Below are 16,500 nucleotides of genomic sequence, written 5' to 3' on the forward strand. Positions count from 1 at the left end.
GAGGCCTCTGGGAACATTGATCATGTTTTTTTGGGCTACCAGGAGTGTATGATGAGGCTTCTGGGAACATTGATCATGACATCCCATGTTACGGATTGTTTCATTTGAGGCCTGGTGAGGTGAAACGGTCCAGTTTTTTACATGTACACAAAGATTTCTGAAACCTCGGGGGGCTGGGGGGGGAAAGAAAACCCAGACTTTTTGTGTTGGATGTGTTATTTCTCATCATTTTAATCATTGTTCGATTTTTAGAGTTAACGGGAGTCCCTATCAGGAGTCACTGCCTAATTTCTTTCCCAGCCCTTCGTTAGCATTAAACATCATCCATTCTTTCTCTGTTCACCTTACCTGTGCCAGCAGAGGCCTCAGTGGCGCCACTATCGCACTTCTTTCTTCTTCACCTTCCCCCATTTTCCGCGCCGTCACACTCTAATAGAGTTGGCAGAGTCTTCTGTGAATGGAAATCACTTTTGTGTAAACATGCAAAGGAAGTGTCAATCACGTTTTAAAAAGTGGACTGACATCTGCCGTCTGGGTCTGAAGAGGAGGAAGACAAAGTCTGCTCGGGTGTTTCTCTTAAATGACTAAGCGACATTCATGAATGGGGAGGAACTTCACATCCCAGATGGAGAGTGACAGAATCAATTGCACGTATGTCAATCAGTCACCCCCACCCTCCACACCCCACCCCACCCAAACCCCAAGTGGACGTGTGTTCTGCCGCTTCATGAGACAAAGCAATTTGAGCATGACGGAGTTATCTACATTTTCTATTTCTTATTTGGATTTGAGTATTTTCCTGCAGACCTTCAGTGAAAATGTCTTTCACCAACAAGTCACATCTGGACGAAATATTTCATTACACTGCTCCAAATTGTTTGCTTTCTTCAATGTCTCTCACTATTTTTGTTACTCGTGTTTTTTTTCTTGATTCAGGAGTGTTGACCGACAACCTTTTGAATGCCATCAGACTTGAATTGAAAGATTTGGCTTGAGGATGCAGGTTGGGGGGGGGGGGGGGGGGGGGGGGGGGGGGGGGGGGGGGGGGTACACAAAGATTTGGCATTTTTATTATCCTTGTATCCAGCTATTTTCAACAATAAAACTCTAATTAATCTACTTTGCGTTACCTGCCTAGCACGAAATGGCCGACAGAAATGTTTTTAGCTGGTGGAGACCAAAACAGAGCTAAAAGGAGAAAACATTTGCTTCAACACCTTTGTCCAACAAGTCCTCCAAACCATATGACGATATATGTTGTTGATTTCTGCCATCTAATGCAACCCACAGGAGACTTTTTATAAATTAGCGCCCTTAGCGGTGGCAGGAAATACAACCTACAGAATCGTTTTTCGGCCTCATATCTAAACGATAGAACGTAACGGTTACGGTTTTTAACACATCGGTAATGTGAATCCGTTATGTTTTAAGGTTACGTTTAGGCACAAACACTACTTGGTTATGCTTGTAAAAAGATTGTGGTTTGGGTTCAGATGAGACATTATGTTATATTACTTGATTCTAGTTACGACACAAGTTAGTGACACAAAACATGAGATAGTTCTGTTTCTTCCGTAAAATCAAAAAAAAAAAAAGTCAAATGGGAAATGGACCTAGGTCTTTGGGGTGAACATTCTGTATTTGTTTGACCCAAACTGCGTCCTCAAACCGAATTTGGCTCTATGGTTAATGGCTTAAGGTTGTAATATGTCAGTGTTTACACGGTTTGCAAGAAAACCAAAAACTTTGAATGTGAAGTATGTCTGACTAAATAATAATGTTGCTCTGCAGTATAGTACAATGCAACATCAGACCTGGTGACCTGCCTATCTTTATGCATCATTGCGTGGCGAAATACTATGGACCTCTTTGGCTTTAACCCGAACACGTTGGTGTTTAATATTCAGCACTTATATACAGTATGACACCAAAATTAATTTAAAAAAGTATGATGGTGTCTGACTCCAAAGTAATGTTGGGCTATTCTTTTGCTTAAGTCAGCAGGGCCTGCAGGACACCTTGAATGTCTTCCACCTAGATGTATTTTAAATGTTCAAATACCGAGTTGATTCAGTAAGAAATCAGCTGCAGTCGCTCCTCTTTGATGTCTCCTCTCTCTCTGTGTGTGCCAATCAGGATCCAGTGGATTTAAAGCACGAGGCAAGATGTTTGAAGTCAAATCCACCTCCGGGAAGCTCCTCTTCTCCGCCGACGAGCAGGAGGTGGTAGTGGGCGCCGAGAGGCTCCGAGTGATGGGTGAGTGACCAGCTGACGCGAGTGGAAACTGATCGGCTGTCAGGATCCAAAGTGTGAAATGACAGAGCATACTTGCATCTACTGTTGGAGATGTTGAGACAGGAAACATTTGATTTTGTACTGACCCTATTAGGAGCTAGAGTGTTGTTGCTGTGATTTTGGTACTTGTTTAGTTGTGTATTATTGGCATGAAGGAGTTAAAGCTGCAGTGGCCGTTGTAGGGGGAGGCAAGGGTGGCCAGTGACCCCTTAATAGCCTCTGGCCCCCTAACGGTAGCAAATATTTTCTTTAATTTTTAAACTCCCAAAGAGGGGATTTAATTCATGTGCAGGGGTGAGTAATATGTAGGGCAACACTGAATGAGGATTCTTTTGTTCATGTTTATGTCTTTTTAAAACCTAACAACAATCAGTTTATTTATCGCAAGTACCATCGTTATCGCAATATTTAACAACATCCCATATTTTTCTTCTATCATGCAGCCCTGGTGTAATTTAACTATGACTCATAATTGTTCATTATACCAACTAGAAATTCTCACTTCACCTACTCCAACTGGAAAAGGACATACACATTCGAACGGATACTAACACGTATTTCAACAAGTTAACATGTAGTCCTTAGACAGGAAGTAAGACGTGGCCCAGCTGTTGTGGCTGCAGTGACCAGTAGGAACGGGCACTAAGTGGGAATTGTGGAATAGGTTCTTTATTGAAATCTTGAGTTTTAAATTAATCAAGTAATTTAAATTAATTGAAAGAAAGTGTGGCTTTCTTTAATAGTGAAAGCAGCCAGGGGGAAACTGTAAATCACCATTGAATAACATTCAAATGTTCCTCTTATCTGTGAAATAAGCATGTGACCCGTTTCAACTCCACCCCTTAACAAATCGGAATCGAAATGAAGACTCGGACTCAGAATTGTTCAAATCTAAACGACGCCCAGCCCTAGGGGCCAGTTGGCCAATCGGTGATGCCGCTGCCACGGATGATCCCCTGTGAGAGCACAGAGGCCGAACTAGGGTCCGGCATCGAGAACACATTCCCACTTTGAATCGTTTCAAAAGTTACGATTCCAGTAGAATCATTCAATCATTCAAATCCCATCATTGCTAACCAAATTAGTGTGTGTGTGTGTGTGTGTGTGTGTGTGTGTGTGTGTGTGTGTGTGTGTGTGTGTGTCTGGGTGTGTGTGTGTGTGTGTGTGTGTGTCTGGGTGTGTGTGTGTGTGTGTGTGTGTGTGTGTGTGTGTGTGTGTGTGTGTCTGGGTGGTTACAAATACACTTCCGCAATGTCTGTGCAGCTCATTGCCAGGATCCTTGTTGTTGTTGTTTTTTGAACCTCTTTTTATTGATAATTACAGATCACAAACAGAGATACATCTGTACACGTACATGAGTTTTTCTTACACACAAATCGCCCCCCACGCCGTCCCAACCCGACTGGACCAAATAAGAAAGTATTGACAACACAGACAATCATAAAGGAAATACAAACTTAGAATTGAAACATGAATAAACAAATACATTTTCTGGAAAAGGCACGCCTTCAAAACACACGATAGCAGAGTGCTACAGCCAGGTGTTTACATATATATATATATATATATATATATATTTAGACATATATAGTCTAACTAGAATTCATTTCTAGAACATTTGTACTGTATCTACATGTATTTGTCATATACTGTAGATATTTGCTAGTAGAATAAATGTGCATACTTGCAGTAAGAGCCTCTTGACTGCTATAGTAAAGTTACACTGAAAGGATTGAGATGGTGATAATGATATCATGGAAAATATGAACTTCTCCGCTTGCAGACAGCAGGCTTCCAAACATGAGAACTACTCCCAAAGACTTTGATTTTTCAGATTCAAAACTCTCTGTATTAATTAGGTTTGGAGAAATCAGTCAGCCGTGCTGCTCGAGGACAGATTTAATCATCGGATTTAATCATCGCCTATTTCTTATATTTTACACACTCATTCATACAGCAGAATAATTAGGAAGGAGCAGAAATTACTTTCAGTAAGCTATAATACATACAGTGCTAGATGTTGTGCCCCAGCGAGCCAGACAACTAACACAAACACACACGCACACACACACACACACACACAGACATAGACACACACAGACACACAATCAAACACACACACAGAGACATAGGCACACACACACACGCACACACACACACATGCACACACACAAGTCTGAAGTGAAGATGTCTTTTATTTACACCTCATCTCCGTTTCAGTTTTTTAAGATTATCCCCTCTGATTCTTTATTTCGTCCTTTCTTTCCTCCCTCCTACTTAAAAAAAACATTTTTTTCCTCCTGTACCCTCTCTAACATCCTTTACCGTTATATTTCCATCCGCCCTCATTCCCTATCACTCACTCCTCCGCCCACCCCTTCATCAATCCATCCATTCAATCTCATTAATAGATAAACAGATATTTGAAGTGTCTCCCTCTTGAGTGGGCCGCACATTTCCACTTAAGAGCTCGCTCGCTCTCTCTCTCTCTTTCTCTCTCTCTCTCTCTCTCTCTCTCTCTCTCTCTCTGACACACACCTTTCAGAGCACCCTGTGTGAGCAATTACTCTTCATCCTCATCTACATCATTTTACATCCTTTCCAGCCTTACAGAGTCAGAGTTCATTACTGTCACCCGCCCTCTGCAAAGTGCTCCTCCTGACAGAGGGAGATGTAGATTGAGATTGCGGGGGGGTAGGGGAGGGACAAGTAAGGACAGGTAGTTTTGTGAGTTTTTGTTCGACACAGCATTTATTATGAGTCAAAACTATTGAAATCTTCACCTGTCACTGCCTATTTCCACACTTTAACATCCAAACGTCCTGACAACCAGAAACTCAACAAGCTTTTCTAAACCAACCACCGTCAGAGCTTTGTGAGCAGTTGCTCGTGGGTCCTCTTTAATTTACTATTTGACACTGGAAAAGGACAAAAAAAGTTCTTCAGAAGATTTCTTTTAGGCGTCAGTAAGTCTGAGAAAAAGAGAACTTTAAAGGACACATATTATGCCTTTCCGTATTTCCTGTCATATGTACATTGTTATTATGTCAGGGTTTTTAATGATAAACGTGGCCAAAACAAATTCTAATAATTTAATTCATTTCAGTTTAATTTATATAGCGCTAAATCACAACAACAGTTATCTCATTGCGCTTTTAATAAAGAGCGGGAACATGGAGGCAGCAGGTGACTCCAACCACAGATCCAGACTCCACAGCTGCAGAGCCAGAAACACCTGCAGGAAGCGCTAGGAGAGGGGCAAGAGAACCTAAGACTAGGGGGGCGAGAGAGCACAAGACTCTGGGAAAGGGAAGAAGTCGAGTTAGTAACATGCATTAATGGAATGAGGTTGCATACAGATGGATGAGGTTAATGCATTTTAGAGAAATCCCCATGAGCTTAAACGTTCAGAGTTCCAACTGTTCTGCACAGGGAGACAGGAAGCACAGCTGATTGGCCTCGCAGTGGCAGACCACGTGTAACAACACCTGCACTGGATCGGTACACCCGAATATTACACCTGCACGACAGGTACAGCATGGCAAAGACAACTTGAAGGAGTCTGGTGCAGTACATGAGGAGGAAATTGGAGGGTGTTCATACCTAAATACTTAGCAAAATGTTTATGAAGGTCTTGGTCATCCAGGTTCTAGTTATGAGTTAGAGAGAAGTCTCTCTAATGAGACTAAAGGTCTTCAAAGTACCTTTAACCAAGTCTGTTTGCTCTCAATGTTCACCCTTCCTGGGATAACCATGGCCTGGATGACTAAAAACCTTCGCAGGCATCATCCTTGTGGTCCATTTTAGTCGCTGGTAAACTCAGTACAACACCTCGCGTTTATTTTGGAGAGGGATCAAAGAACACTTCACAAAATGTCAGGTTTTATTCTCGGTTGAACTGAGATTCAGATGAAAACATAGAGTTGACTTTGAGATGATGTAATGATTTTAAACGGACTGCAGGATTGTCTCTCTTCTTTTAATTAATGCAATCCAAGAGCCAATCAACGAATCGTGCATATATGTTGTGCCCTCAGGAGACCGAGGCGACACAACCAGAAAGATAAAAGGACAAAAATCATTATTGAACTCGGTCTTTAACGGCACTTCAGTCAGTTGTGGAAAAAAATAAATTAAAAAAAGCCATTGGAAGCAGGTGTAGGGAGCGAGTCGGAGCGGGAACACAGAGGGAGAGAGCGCCAATGATTTGCCAATTACTCCATTTATCTCCACAGCCGTTTGATGAGGCCGCTCAGGGCTACCGCGCTAATCAAACACCTTGGCAACCGCTGCCTCAGCACACAGAGCCGCTGTTCTTAGGTGCAGCACCTGAGTGTGTATTCTTGTCTCTGACTGTTTTATTATAATGTGTCTGCATGTGTCTTTGTATGGGATGAGGATTGTCTCTAGTCTAAATAACACAATAACAAATAAAGAGTGCAGATCAGACCTGACGAGTCCCTCGTCCCTTTGATGTATGAAGGGTCTGCAGAGCCTTATAAAACTGCCACATGTCATTACAGAGTCCTTCCTTCCCCGCCAATAGAATGCATAATTATACCGTGCATATAACTTTAACTGGCCCGACTAAGGTCATTGGAAATCCATGATACCGCTATCATTGCCTTCATTATGGCTTCTACAGCTATTTACAGTCCAATCAGACACGCTGACGGGCTCCCAGCAGACAGACAGTAAATGAGAACACAAACAGGGGGAATATGATGATCGGCTGGGTCAAATCACTGTTAAAATACTTTTTTTTTAGAGTTTGGCGGTAGATTTGTTACACGGGAGACTGTGCAAAGAGCTGTAACACAGATAATTACAGAATCGCCGCATTCAGTTTAGCGACTTTTTTAAATAACACTGCTCGAAGGCTAAAGCTATAAACCAAAAGATTGATTCTTCTCCTCCTAGTTTCCAAAAATGGTTCCATGGATTGATCTTTCAGTAACTTTAAATGTCAGTCCACATGGGATGAACAGGGCCGTGGGCCTTTTTCAAGTCCAATTTGTCTCCTAATTCTTTCACTTTGTCCACCAGCCAAACAACATATCATTTTCATTTTCTTTCTCAAATATAGTAAAATGTCATCTTTTTTTTCCCCATGTGCTCTCAGAGGACCTTTCTACTTCATAAATGTAATTGTTCAATAACACATTCTTTCAATTCTATCTCCCTGCATAATGATTTGCTTCTTTTTTCAAAAGCCTTGTCTATAATTCCAAGTCCAGGCTTTAATTCTGACAGGGAATACCACATCCTTTTTTGTATTTTTCCAACATGATAAATGAATGTAGACTGCACTTCATGCGTCCGAGGGACTTAAACAAATACAAGTATACTTTTGAAACCATCCAGCACGAACTCTAAGATTTCTTTCTTTTAAAAATGGAAATTCTGAAAAATAAAACAAATTCTCCATTTATGCATCTGTCAAGTCCCATCAACATGAGTTAAATACAGTCCTGAAGGACAGCAGCTTGGTACAGTAGCGGCGGTTTGTACGTCAGTGGGTCTGCTAATGTTGCTTTCCAGTGAGCTGCACTCGCTCAGACCGGCCTAGAATCAAACTCCAGTTCCAAAATAAGCACTGCTCACTCATGCGATGTGTTCATGCTGTTTTCCCCTCAAAGCTCAGGAGCAAGCTGCCGAGCAGCCGACTGGACGGATAAATACAACATGCAGCTTACAGCAAAGGGTGGACGAGGCCAGAGGTACTTAAACTTTTACAGGCCAGGAGTCCAGAAGGACAAACACACGAGTCACCTTGGCGATCGTGATCAGAGTCATGTTTACATCCCGGCTTTGGAGGGAACCAGCACAGGGAAGGCAGGCGGGGTCTTATGTAGTCTCCACAACACTGTGAAATAAGGTCCGGCCCCTATACACTCCTACATAGGAGAAAAGAAAATGGTCTGGGTTGTTTGCATTTCTTTAACCCTTGAATCGTCTTCACTTTCGGGACCCTCTCGTATCCCGCGGGTCAAATTGACCAGTGACATTTTTCAAATTTTACTTCATAATCTATTAAAAAACATTGTCTTTCACTAAATAAAGCAATGTGAGCTATTTAAATTAGCTGGAAACATGTTCATACTCTTACCAGTGTAGCACCCTGTGTATTTTGTTCATAGCAAATCCCCAAATTATCCCAGTTGGAGATTAAATGCTGTAAACATATTCTCAGTTAATATTTACAGTTGTTCTCCAAAAGAACCAAGCAGGCCTGCCGTGTTGCACGATTTAAATTTGGTTCAAAACTCAGTGCTTTTAGCGTGTAATGTTAGCTTGCTAGCTTGGAGGCTCTGGTTGCTGTTTCTGAAAGTGAGAGTTTAGAACGTTGTCACTCCCCGATGTGAGTCGAGTGCAGATTTGAGTCGTGCATGCGTCACTTTGCAACAAGTAGCATACAAGATGCTAACGAGAGACTTCTGTAATGTCAACACAGTAAAAATGGACCTACTTAATGAAGTTGGTTCACTGCTGGCTACAAGGTAGCATCAAACACAACATGGTTGTGACGTTAGCTATCGTTAGCAATCAAACAGTCATAGATAGCTAAAACGTTTTTGAAATGACTGCTAGCTTAGCTACAAGCTAGCAATCCAACACAACATGGTTGTCAGTTAAATGGCGTTTTGAGCTAACGTTAGTAATGAAACAGCCATAGATAGCTTAAATGTTTTTGATATGACTGCTAGCCTAGCTACAAGCTAGCAATCCAAAACAACAAGGTTGTCAGTTGAATGGCGTTTTTAGCTAGTGTTAATAACCAAACAATCATCGATAGCTAAAACTTTTCTGAAATGATTTCCATCTTCTGTTATCGTTTGTAATAAGAAAAGTTTACTATATCATGCATTTCACCAATTTCAGTTTGACACGTTATGCTATAAACCTTTTAAATGTGAGCATGCCGACTCAAATGCTCACGGCGGGAACTCTCAGTGGAGCCGGAACGATCCAATAAATGATCAGCTGTCAATCCAGAACTATTTTAATGAACACAACTGGAGTGGTGGCTTAGTGGGCTTTGTGCAGGCTTAACCGCGTTGTGGGGGGAAGGTCTGGCAGGTTGGTCAGGTGTACTAAACTCATGACTTGCACTCCTTGGACCAGAGTTTACACCTTGGCTAATGCTCTCTGAGAGCACGGTTCCCCAAACGGTACCTGTTTTTCCACAACGTGTTTTCATGAATTGTTTTTTATGAATTGCAAGCATTAAATCGTCACCAACACGGTCATGCAGCACATCATTAGAAAGCTTAAAGTCTTGTGATTCCATCAAGCCCCCGCACAAAGCATAAGGTGACTTACAGCGGTTATAATCACGTTATGAAGTTAAGAAACACTGCACCGTTTCTGTCTAAATCGAGCGTGCATCCCTACCTTTGTCCTCGTGTCTTTATCCACAGCGATGAAAGATATTCCTAAACGTTGATTTCCTAAATCGCAAACACTCCAAGGAATTAGAATATCCAAGCCTTGTAATCCATAATTATCTGGTCCCCTCACAATCTTGTAGTTTCTGGCCAAGTTTCGACGTTCAGTAATCTAGATAGTGCATAATTTCTCGGTTTTTATAGCTTGTAACTTTTTCCCTGTGCAGGCTAAAAAGAAGGTCGACACACCATTACAATCTGTGGCTTCTGCAGATTGCAATAAACCTCGTTCACAGCCAATAGCATCAGCCTATCAAGAGATACCCTCAAGCTAAGCCAATGATATTGCACAGTCCCCATTGGGCCCACGTGGGAAAGATGGTCAGTAGATCCGACCACTTATAAGAGGAGGTCATAAAGCTGGCATCCCTGTCTAGCCAATAAGAAGACGAGTTGAATGGTACCAGACATGGCCTGAAAAAACTATTCCTGTGATCCCTTTCAGCTGTCTGAAAGCAAAAATATGGCCTTCTGATGGCATTTCACCATTTCATGAAATTATGATTACTTATTTCTATAAATCTATGTATGTACTTCTTTCAGACATATCTGTGAGTGATGTGGATGTGTTTTTGTATTTCAGAAGTTTTGTATTTAGCACTTTTTTGGCTTTTTAAGAATAAGAAATAAGACAAACGCACAGACATATCTGTAGAAATACATTTATATAAAATCCATTTTATAAGTCAGTTTTTTCTGGATTTTTTCTGTTCTAAGTTGAGACATGGGGCTAGGGTACTATATTAGTATGTAGCCCATGTGATATGCTTACAGTAGTGCTTTTTATACATTTTGCAGTTGATTTACATGGACGGAAATAGAAATTATGTGTTCTAACCTCTGTAGCTCTGTGTCAGTAAGGCCTAGTGTCACACTGCCACTAGAAACAACACGTTGAGAGTGTTAACTTCCCAATGAACTCAGGGTCATTCCAGAGGGCCAAAGCATGTGGAAACTGCAGCACTTTTTTAAGGGTAAACATGTAGGCGAGAAAATCATATATTTTCAAGTGGTTTTCAAAAGGATGTTTTCATTGTTCAACCAAGACAAGGATATTTCCTAATCCATGTGTTTTTGAGTTGCTTGAAGATAATACAAATACATGTTAATCATTCTTCAGTTGCCAGATGCGCATTTACAAATGTTGCAGAAAACGTTCAATGTGACCATTTTGTTTCTTCCAAAACACATCAGTCAGTGTAAATGACTTGTAATTTGAAGACACGGTTGAGTTGCCCCAAAAGGGATTTATTTTGAAAGACTTTGACGGGCTGAAACATTGAGTGTAGTTACAAACCTTTAGGTAGGAAACTAATTGGAGTTGGGAATTGAACTAAGAGTTGAAGGTAAATGTGCTCAAACACACAGACTCCAATGCTTCTGTTGGTGTGAGTCCGTCTCATGTTCTCTCCGGGTCCGTACAGCACATTTCCCACAGAGTTTTTCTTTCTTTCGTCTCCACATGCAAGCCACAACAACGTTTCGCATTGCATTCATCATTATGAAGACATTTGTTGTCAAAAAAAAGTATCCCAGAGTTTCCAAGGTTCCCCCCCACAACATAATGATATTCCATCCGGATTTTCTTTCTTGTTGTAATTACAATGAAACCCCTTTTATTACTCAAAGTCCAGGCTCAATCAGAAGGAATTTGGCCCCAGATAGCAGTAAAGAAAAAATTGTAGGATGAAGACGTGAGCAGAGGAGAAGAGGAAAAGAAAGGTGAGGCGAGAGAGAGGTAATTGGAAGAGAGCCTTTGGCCCTCTTACCTCCCTACGACGTGTTATCGGCAGCTGGTCTGCTTTGATGCACTCAGTACGTAATTACCACTCCACATTATGGGACTCGGCCTCTTTCATATTCTGCAAAGCCAAATCAAGGAAGGCTGGATGATTGATGATTGATGAAAAGATTGCTCTCTCCTCTACTCGCAAACATGTTGTACTGCAGAGACTTCCCTTATGGTAGTCTACATGAGTCCTGCAGCTCTTTGGTGAGTATCATGATCAATGATAGATCCATGTTCACATTTAGATAAAGGATGCCGCTCATAAAGACTCATCAAAGTGTTACGCTGTTATTTGAAAGATTAAATTTCAAATGTTGTGTCGAATTTAAAGCCCTGTTAATTTTCTGATGCGTTTCTAGCTGTCCGACAGTCGTGGTAAAATACACATAGGCAAGCAAACACCCCTCTTACTTTGTAATTCGACTCATTTTATTCTTCTTATCTCGCGCTTGCCTTGCATGTAATCCCCACAGGCAGCCATTTATTTTTAAAATGATTTAATTGTGCGGCTCTTCTAGACTTTCCCAATGTTATCGGACCAGATGGATTTTGATCCATCTGGTCTGATAATATTTGGGTGGTTTTAACAAGGACTGCAGCTGAGAGCAGGCGGTCCAAAAACAGCGGTTCCCAGGATTTAGGAGCACTGCTCCTGATCAGCAGGTTCACCTAACTAGCTTTCTTTTAGAAAATCAGCAAACGCACACGGTGCAACCACTTAAACACCAGCCAAACACTTCATTAACACTCCTCTATTCCCTCTTCCTCCCTTCTTTCCCGGGGCACTTTGCCCCGCCCCTTTCTCCTGCGGTGACCTGGGGGATCCAATAAACAGGGACTTCAACATGAAATCGTTTAAAGAGCAGGGAAACAAAAAAAGAAATAAACAACCTGAGCAAAACCAACCAAAGCCAACCACACATTCGTAAATTAGTGACATACTCAGATGAATACAATGTCACTTTGCCCTTACATTGGACTAGAATAACTTATTGCTGCAATTAAATGTAATTATGCCTCATATTACAGAAATATGTGCCTATTTATAAATACTACACAGTGCAATAACTAGTTTCCCTGCGGGAGGGGAGAAGACACCACATCAACGAGCACTCTATTGACAATGAATGTAATGTTTGCCGTGCGGGTTGGACCCAACACACAAGTGAACGGGCCAGAGCAGAGCACACACACTGCGGGAGGCGGCGGTAATGATGAGCGGGTTTAGAGGAAACACTCCCGCGCAGGGCTCTACTCTAAAGTCTGATCTTGTACCTGGTAAGAAAACGCTCTGGGGTCTGTGAACCGGGAGGGGAAGGAACTTTGGTGCTCACCTCATTAAAGTGTTGAAATCACCGGCTCTGAACATCCACGGTGGAGCCCAGAACTTAGATTGGTGCAATCATTGTGGTCATGACCCTGCAAAAGCGAAATCTAACAAGAACTCACTGAAAGAAGAAAACAGCCATCCTTAAGGGGGGCAGGCAGGGAACTTAAGGAAATGAATTCAACTTTTTGTTTTGTTTGATAAGAAAAGCATCACCTAACAAACAAACCTCTATCGGAAACGGCTCTGACATTCAGCCGCTGTGAGAGACGCTGTCCCACACCTACAGCACCATGACTCTGGATCACAGGGTCAAATTGGAAAAGGGCTCAGATATCAGCCGCCGTCCGCACGCTCGCTCCGGAAGCCCTGACCCGCTCTTCTTCGGCTGTTTTGTAATGACGTCGGCCTGTTTATGCTTGGATGTTCCCCCCCCCCCCCTGTCTTTGCTCTGCGGACTCTCGGTAGCCTGAAGCTAACCTTGCATCAGCCAGTTGACTCCAGGTTCGCCTCGGATGCTACGATGCCTCGGTGGAAATATTCACCCTTGGGAGTGCGTCTGTTCTCAGAACTGTAACTGTAAGGACTCTTAATGCGTTTGTTTTTAGTTTTTTTATATGCTGGACCATTTCTTTGTTGAAGACAGGCAGGAGAGATGGCACAAAAAACATTGCAGGGGCAATTTTGAACCCAGGAAGTTAAATTGAGCTGAATCTGGTCTAAATTGAGCATCCCAGGAGGAATAATCACAGGTTGTGTGGGGGTGTGCAGCATCTGGGGTTTGGTTTTTACTCTTGCCATCTGACTTAGATATCATTCTTCAAGCACTTACTTTCAGAAAAAAAGGAAAGACAGTAGTGAGACAGCAAATTGTAACCATTGCACCAAAATGCCACGCAGGCAGGACACTACAAGAAAGAAAAAACTCAGATTGGACAGATAGTCTAGCTAGCTGTCTGGATTTACCCTGCAGAGATCTGAGGACCAGGTAAGCATAGTCTTCAGAAATCCACTGGAGTTTAACATGCAACGGCAAAGACGATCAGCGATTCATTTGCCGGGAGAGAAATAATGTCTTCAGTTTCAACGGGGCCTTCAGCGCTCGGGCCCTAATTATTGGGATAGAGTGTGATTTGCGTGCTCTTTCACTTTGAGTGGTGAACAAAAACAATAAGGGGTCTTGTAGGTCCATCTATCTCTCTGATATTTGATTTTCAATGCTAAGAAAGGTTTCTTATGACTTGGGGATCCACAACGCGTTGTGAGTGGCAGCTCTGAGGCGACACCTTTTAAAACTTCAAGCACAGTTACAACTTTTAAATCCTCACCTATGTGTCTCATGTTTTCCGTTGCATTAAAGTCTTAAGTTTAGCACTCGTTGACAGCAGCGCCGACTGCGGACTGAGGACAGGGACAGGGTGTCTTAACTATTTGGAGGCCTGTTTGAGTTTTAGTGCAACACAAAACTCCATCTCCACATGGAAGGTACCCGGGTGATCTTTATCTTTATATTCCATCAAACCTCACTCCCAGGCTCAGTCATCTATTCCCCCCCGAAGCTTCACTCGCACACTTTTATTTCAAGCCCTCATTCCTTCAGAGTGGACACCGTTAGGCCGTAATAAGATCGTAAAAGACACCTCAGAGTTACTGCGTAGGGGGGACGTCACGGCGGAGAATTTATTCAAGGCGAGACAGAGGCAGCCAACATTTCACGGTGTTGTCTGGAGTGAATGGGAAGTGTGTGAGCAGCCATTGGACTCCTGTCAGCTGACCACGTTAAGGAGATGATGAAGAATCCATTAAACCACAGAGGCTGCAGATAGAGTGTCTGTGTGTGTGTGTGTGTGTGTGTGTGTGTGTGTGTGTGTGTGTGTGTGTGTGTGTGTGTGTGTGTGTGTGTGTGTGTGTGTGTGTGTGTCCTCAACCTGCAGCATGTTGGATGCACATCCCCTGAGAAGTGAAGTTGTGCTATGACTGCACGGAGCATGGGAGATTCTTAAGCTTGACAGTATATTTAGCTAATAATAATTTATTAATTTAAGCATCTTTAGTGTTTTATTGACCCCCAGTGAGGGATCTCAGTTTTTGTTAGTTATCACTACACACAGGCCTGAAACACACACAGATACTCAGGACCTGTTCGTAGAAAAATGGAGAGATGTCAGAGAGGGGGGGCTGCCAGCTGCAAATATATGCAAAAAAACATTTATCTGAGAGTTTAAAAAAGTATTTTTCGAGAGATTTTTTTCCTCAGAAATGATTTTAGAAATTTCATATTTATGTTTAACTTTATTTGTCTTAAATATATTTTTTTGCTATTGGTATGAAAACCTTTTCTCTCAAATATTTTGTTTTTCTCTCATAAAATGCTTTTTTTGCTCACAGTGTGATATCTTGTTCTCTTAAATATTTTTTTCTTCTCTCAGGTCATTAATTTTTTGGCATTTAATAAAGAAACAAATCTTGCTCCATAGCTTTCCCGCTCCAACTCTGGGCCAGACTCGGATCTTAGTTCCTCAAAACTGAGTCAAGTCATTCATTATATGAGTGGATTTTGGTTGTAGCCAGTTCACTAGGGGGGGGGGGGGGGCACTTAGGAACCTGGTTGCTGGTTTTGTACCCGCGTGTTTGTGTCCCACACCTGGCTGGCTTCTGGGTTCCCCGCAGGACGTCTCCCGCAGCCTTGTTTCATGGCTGACATAAATCCAGGCTCCAGCGGTCCTGGAGCCAGATTAGATTGGGAGCGTGACGGAGGGAAGGCGCTCTCTCCTCCACTTTCTGCTCAGGGCGTCTGCAGCTGGCACCGTCACTGACAAACGAGGGTGCGTTCGAGAGCCCCGGCAAAGCTTCTTCTTCTACTTTTTGTTGTTGTTGCAAAGATCACGGTTGGCATTGTTTTGTTTCTCCAAAAGCTTATATGTTATATTTCAGTGACAGGCACTCGGCGTCCTATAGGCAGTAGAGGAGTGTAATCTGCTCTCTGTCTTCACCCCCCCCCCCCATCACATAACGGGCCATCTGTGTGAGCGAGAAGGCGTGTGCAGTTAGCGCTAATGTAGTCATAACATCTAGCATGGAAGCATAACCGACAGCCATGATGCCGTTCTTTCAACACTGATGGTTTACTCTAAGGTGACTTTCAGAGTTATCTAAGATCGGTTTATGCGGTGAACAGGAAGGAAGAGGGAGATGGGGACATGACAGAAGTCGACTACGATATACGTTCCTTCTTCAGTCGACTCTATTGGATTGTTGAAGACTGTAGTTTGGGGTGTAGTTACATGACACAGGGTGGCCTTACATCATGAGATGTTTCTGTCATGCTGTCTTTGCTTTGTGCAGACATGTGACAAAGGAAAGGAAAAAGCTGAATGAACGAGTGTAGGAATGTAAATGCGAAGGCTTTCTTGCAGTCCGTGTGCATTCATCCTTGCTGGCATCCTCGCAAAAATGGAGAAGTTTCAACTGCAATGACCCTGATAGGTTTAGGGACTATGAGGGACTGTGAGGGACTGTGGGAGACTGTGAGGGACTGTGAGGGACTGTGGGAGACTGTGGGAGACTGTGAGGGACTGTGAGGGACTGTGGGAGACTGTGGGAGACTGTGGGAGACTGTGAGGGACTGTGGGAGACTGTGA

The 16,500-nt window shown here is 42.6% G+C and overlaps 1 protein-coding gene across 4 annotated transcripts in view; it reads left to right on the plus strand.

Moving 5' to 3' along the window:
• sgcd (sarcoglycan, delta (dystrophin-associated glycoprotein)) overlaps positions 1–16,500 on the plus strand; it is a 256,701-nt gene that overhangs the window by 204,022 nt on the left and 36,179 nt on the right. For all 4 annotated transcript variants that reach the window (XM_034889770.1, XM_034889767.1, XM_034889768.1 and 1 more), the window contains one exon: positions 2,137–2,256. In XM_034889770.1, the coding sequence (XP_034745661.1) occupies positions 2,137–2,256 (120 nt within the window). The remainder of the gene's footprint in view (positions 1–2,136; positions 2,257–16,500) is intronic.

This window comes from Etheostoma cragini, chromosome 13 (assembly GCF_013103735.1).
Source record: "Etheostoma cragini isolate CJK2018 chromosome 13, CSU_Ecrag_1.0, whole genome shotgun sequence".
Classification (NCBI taxonomy): domain Eukaryota; kingdom Metazoa; phylum Chordata; class Actinopteri; order Perciformes; family Percidae; genus Etheostoma; species Etheostoma cragini.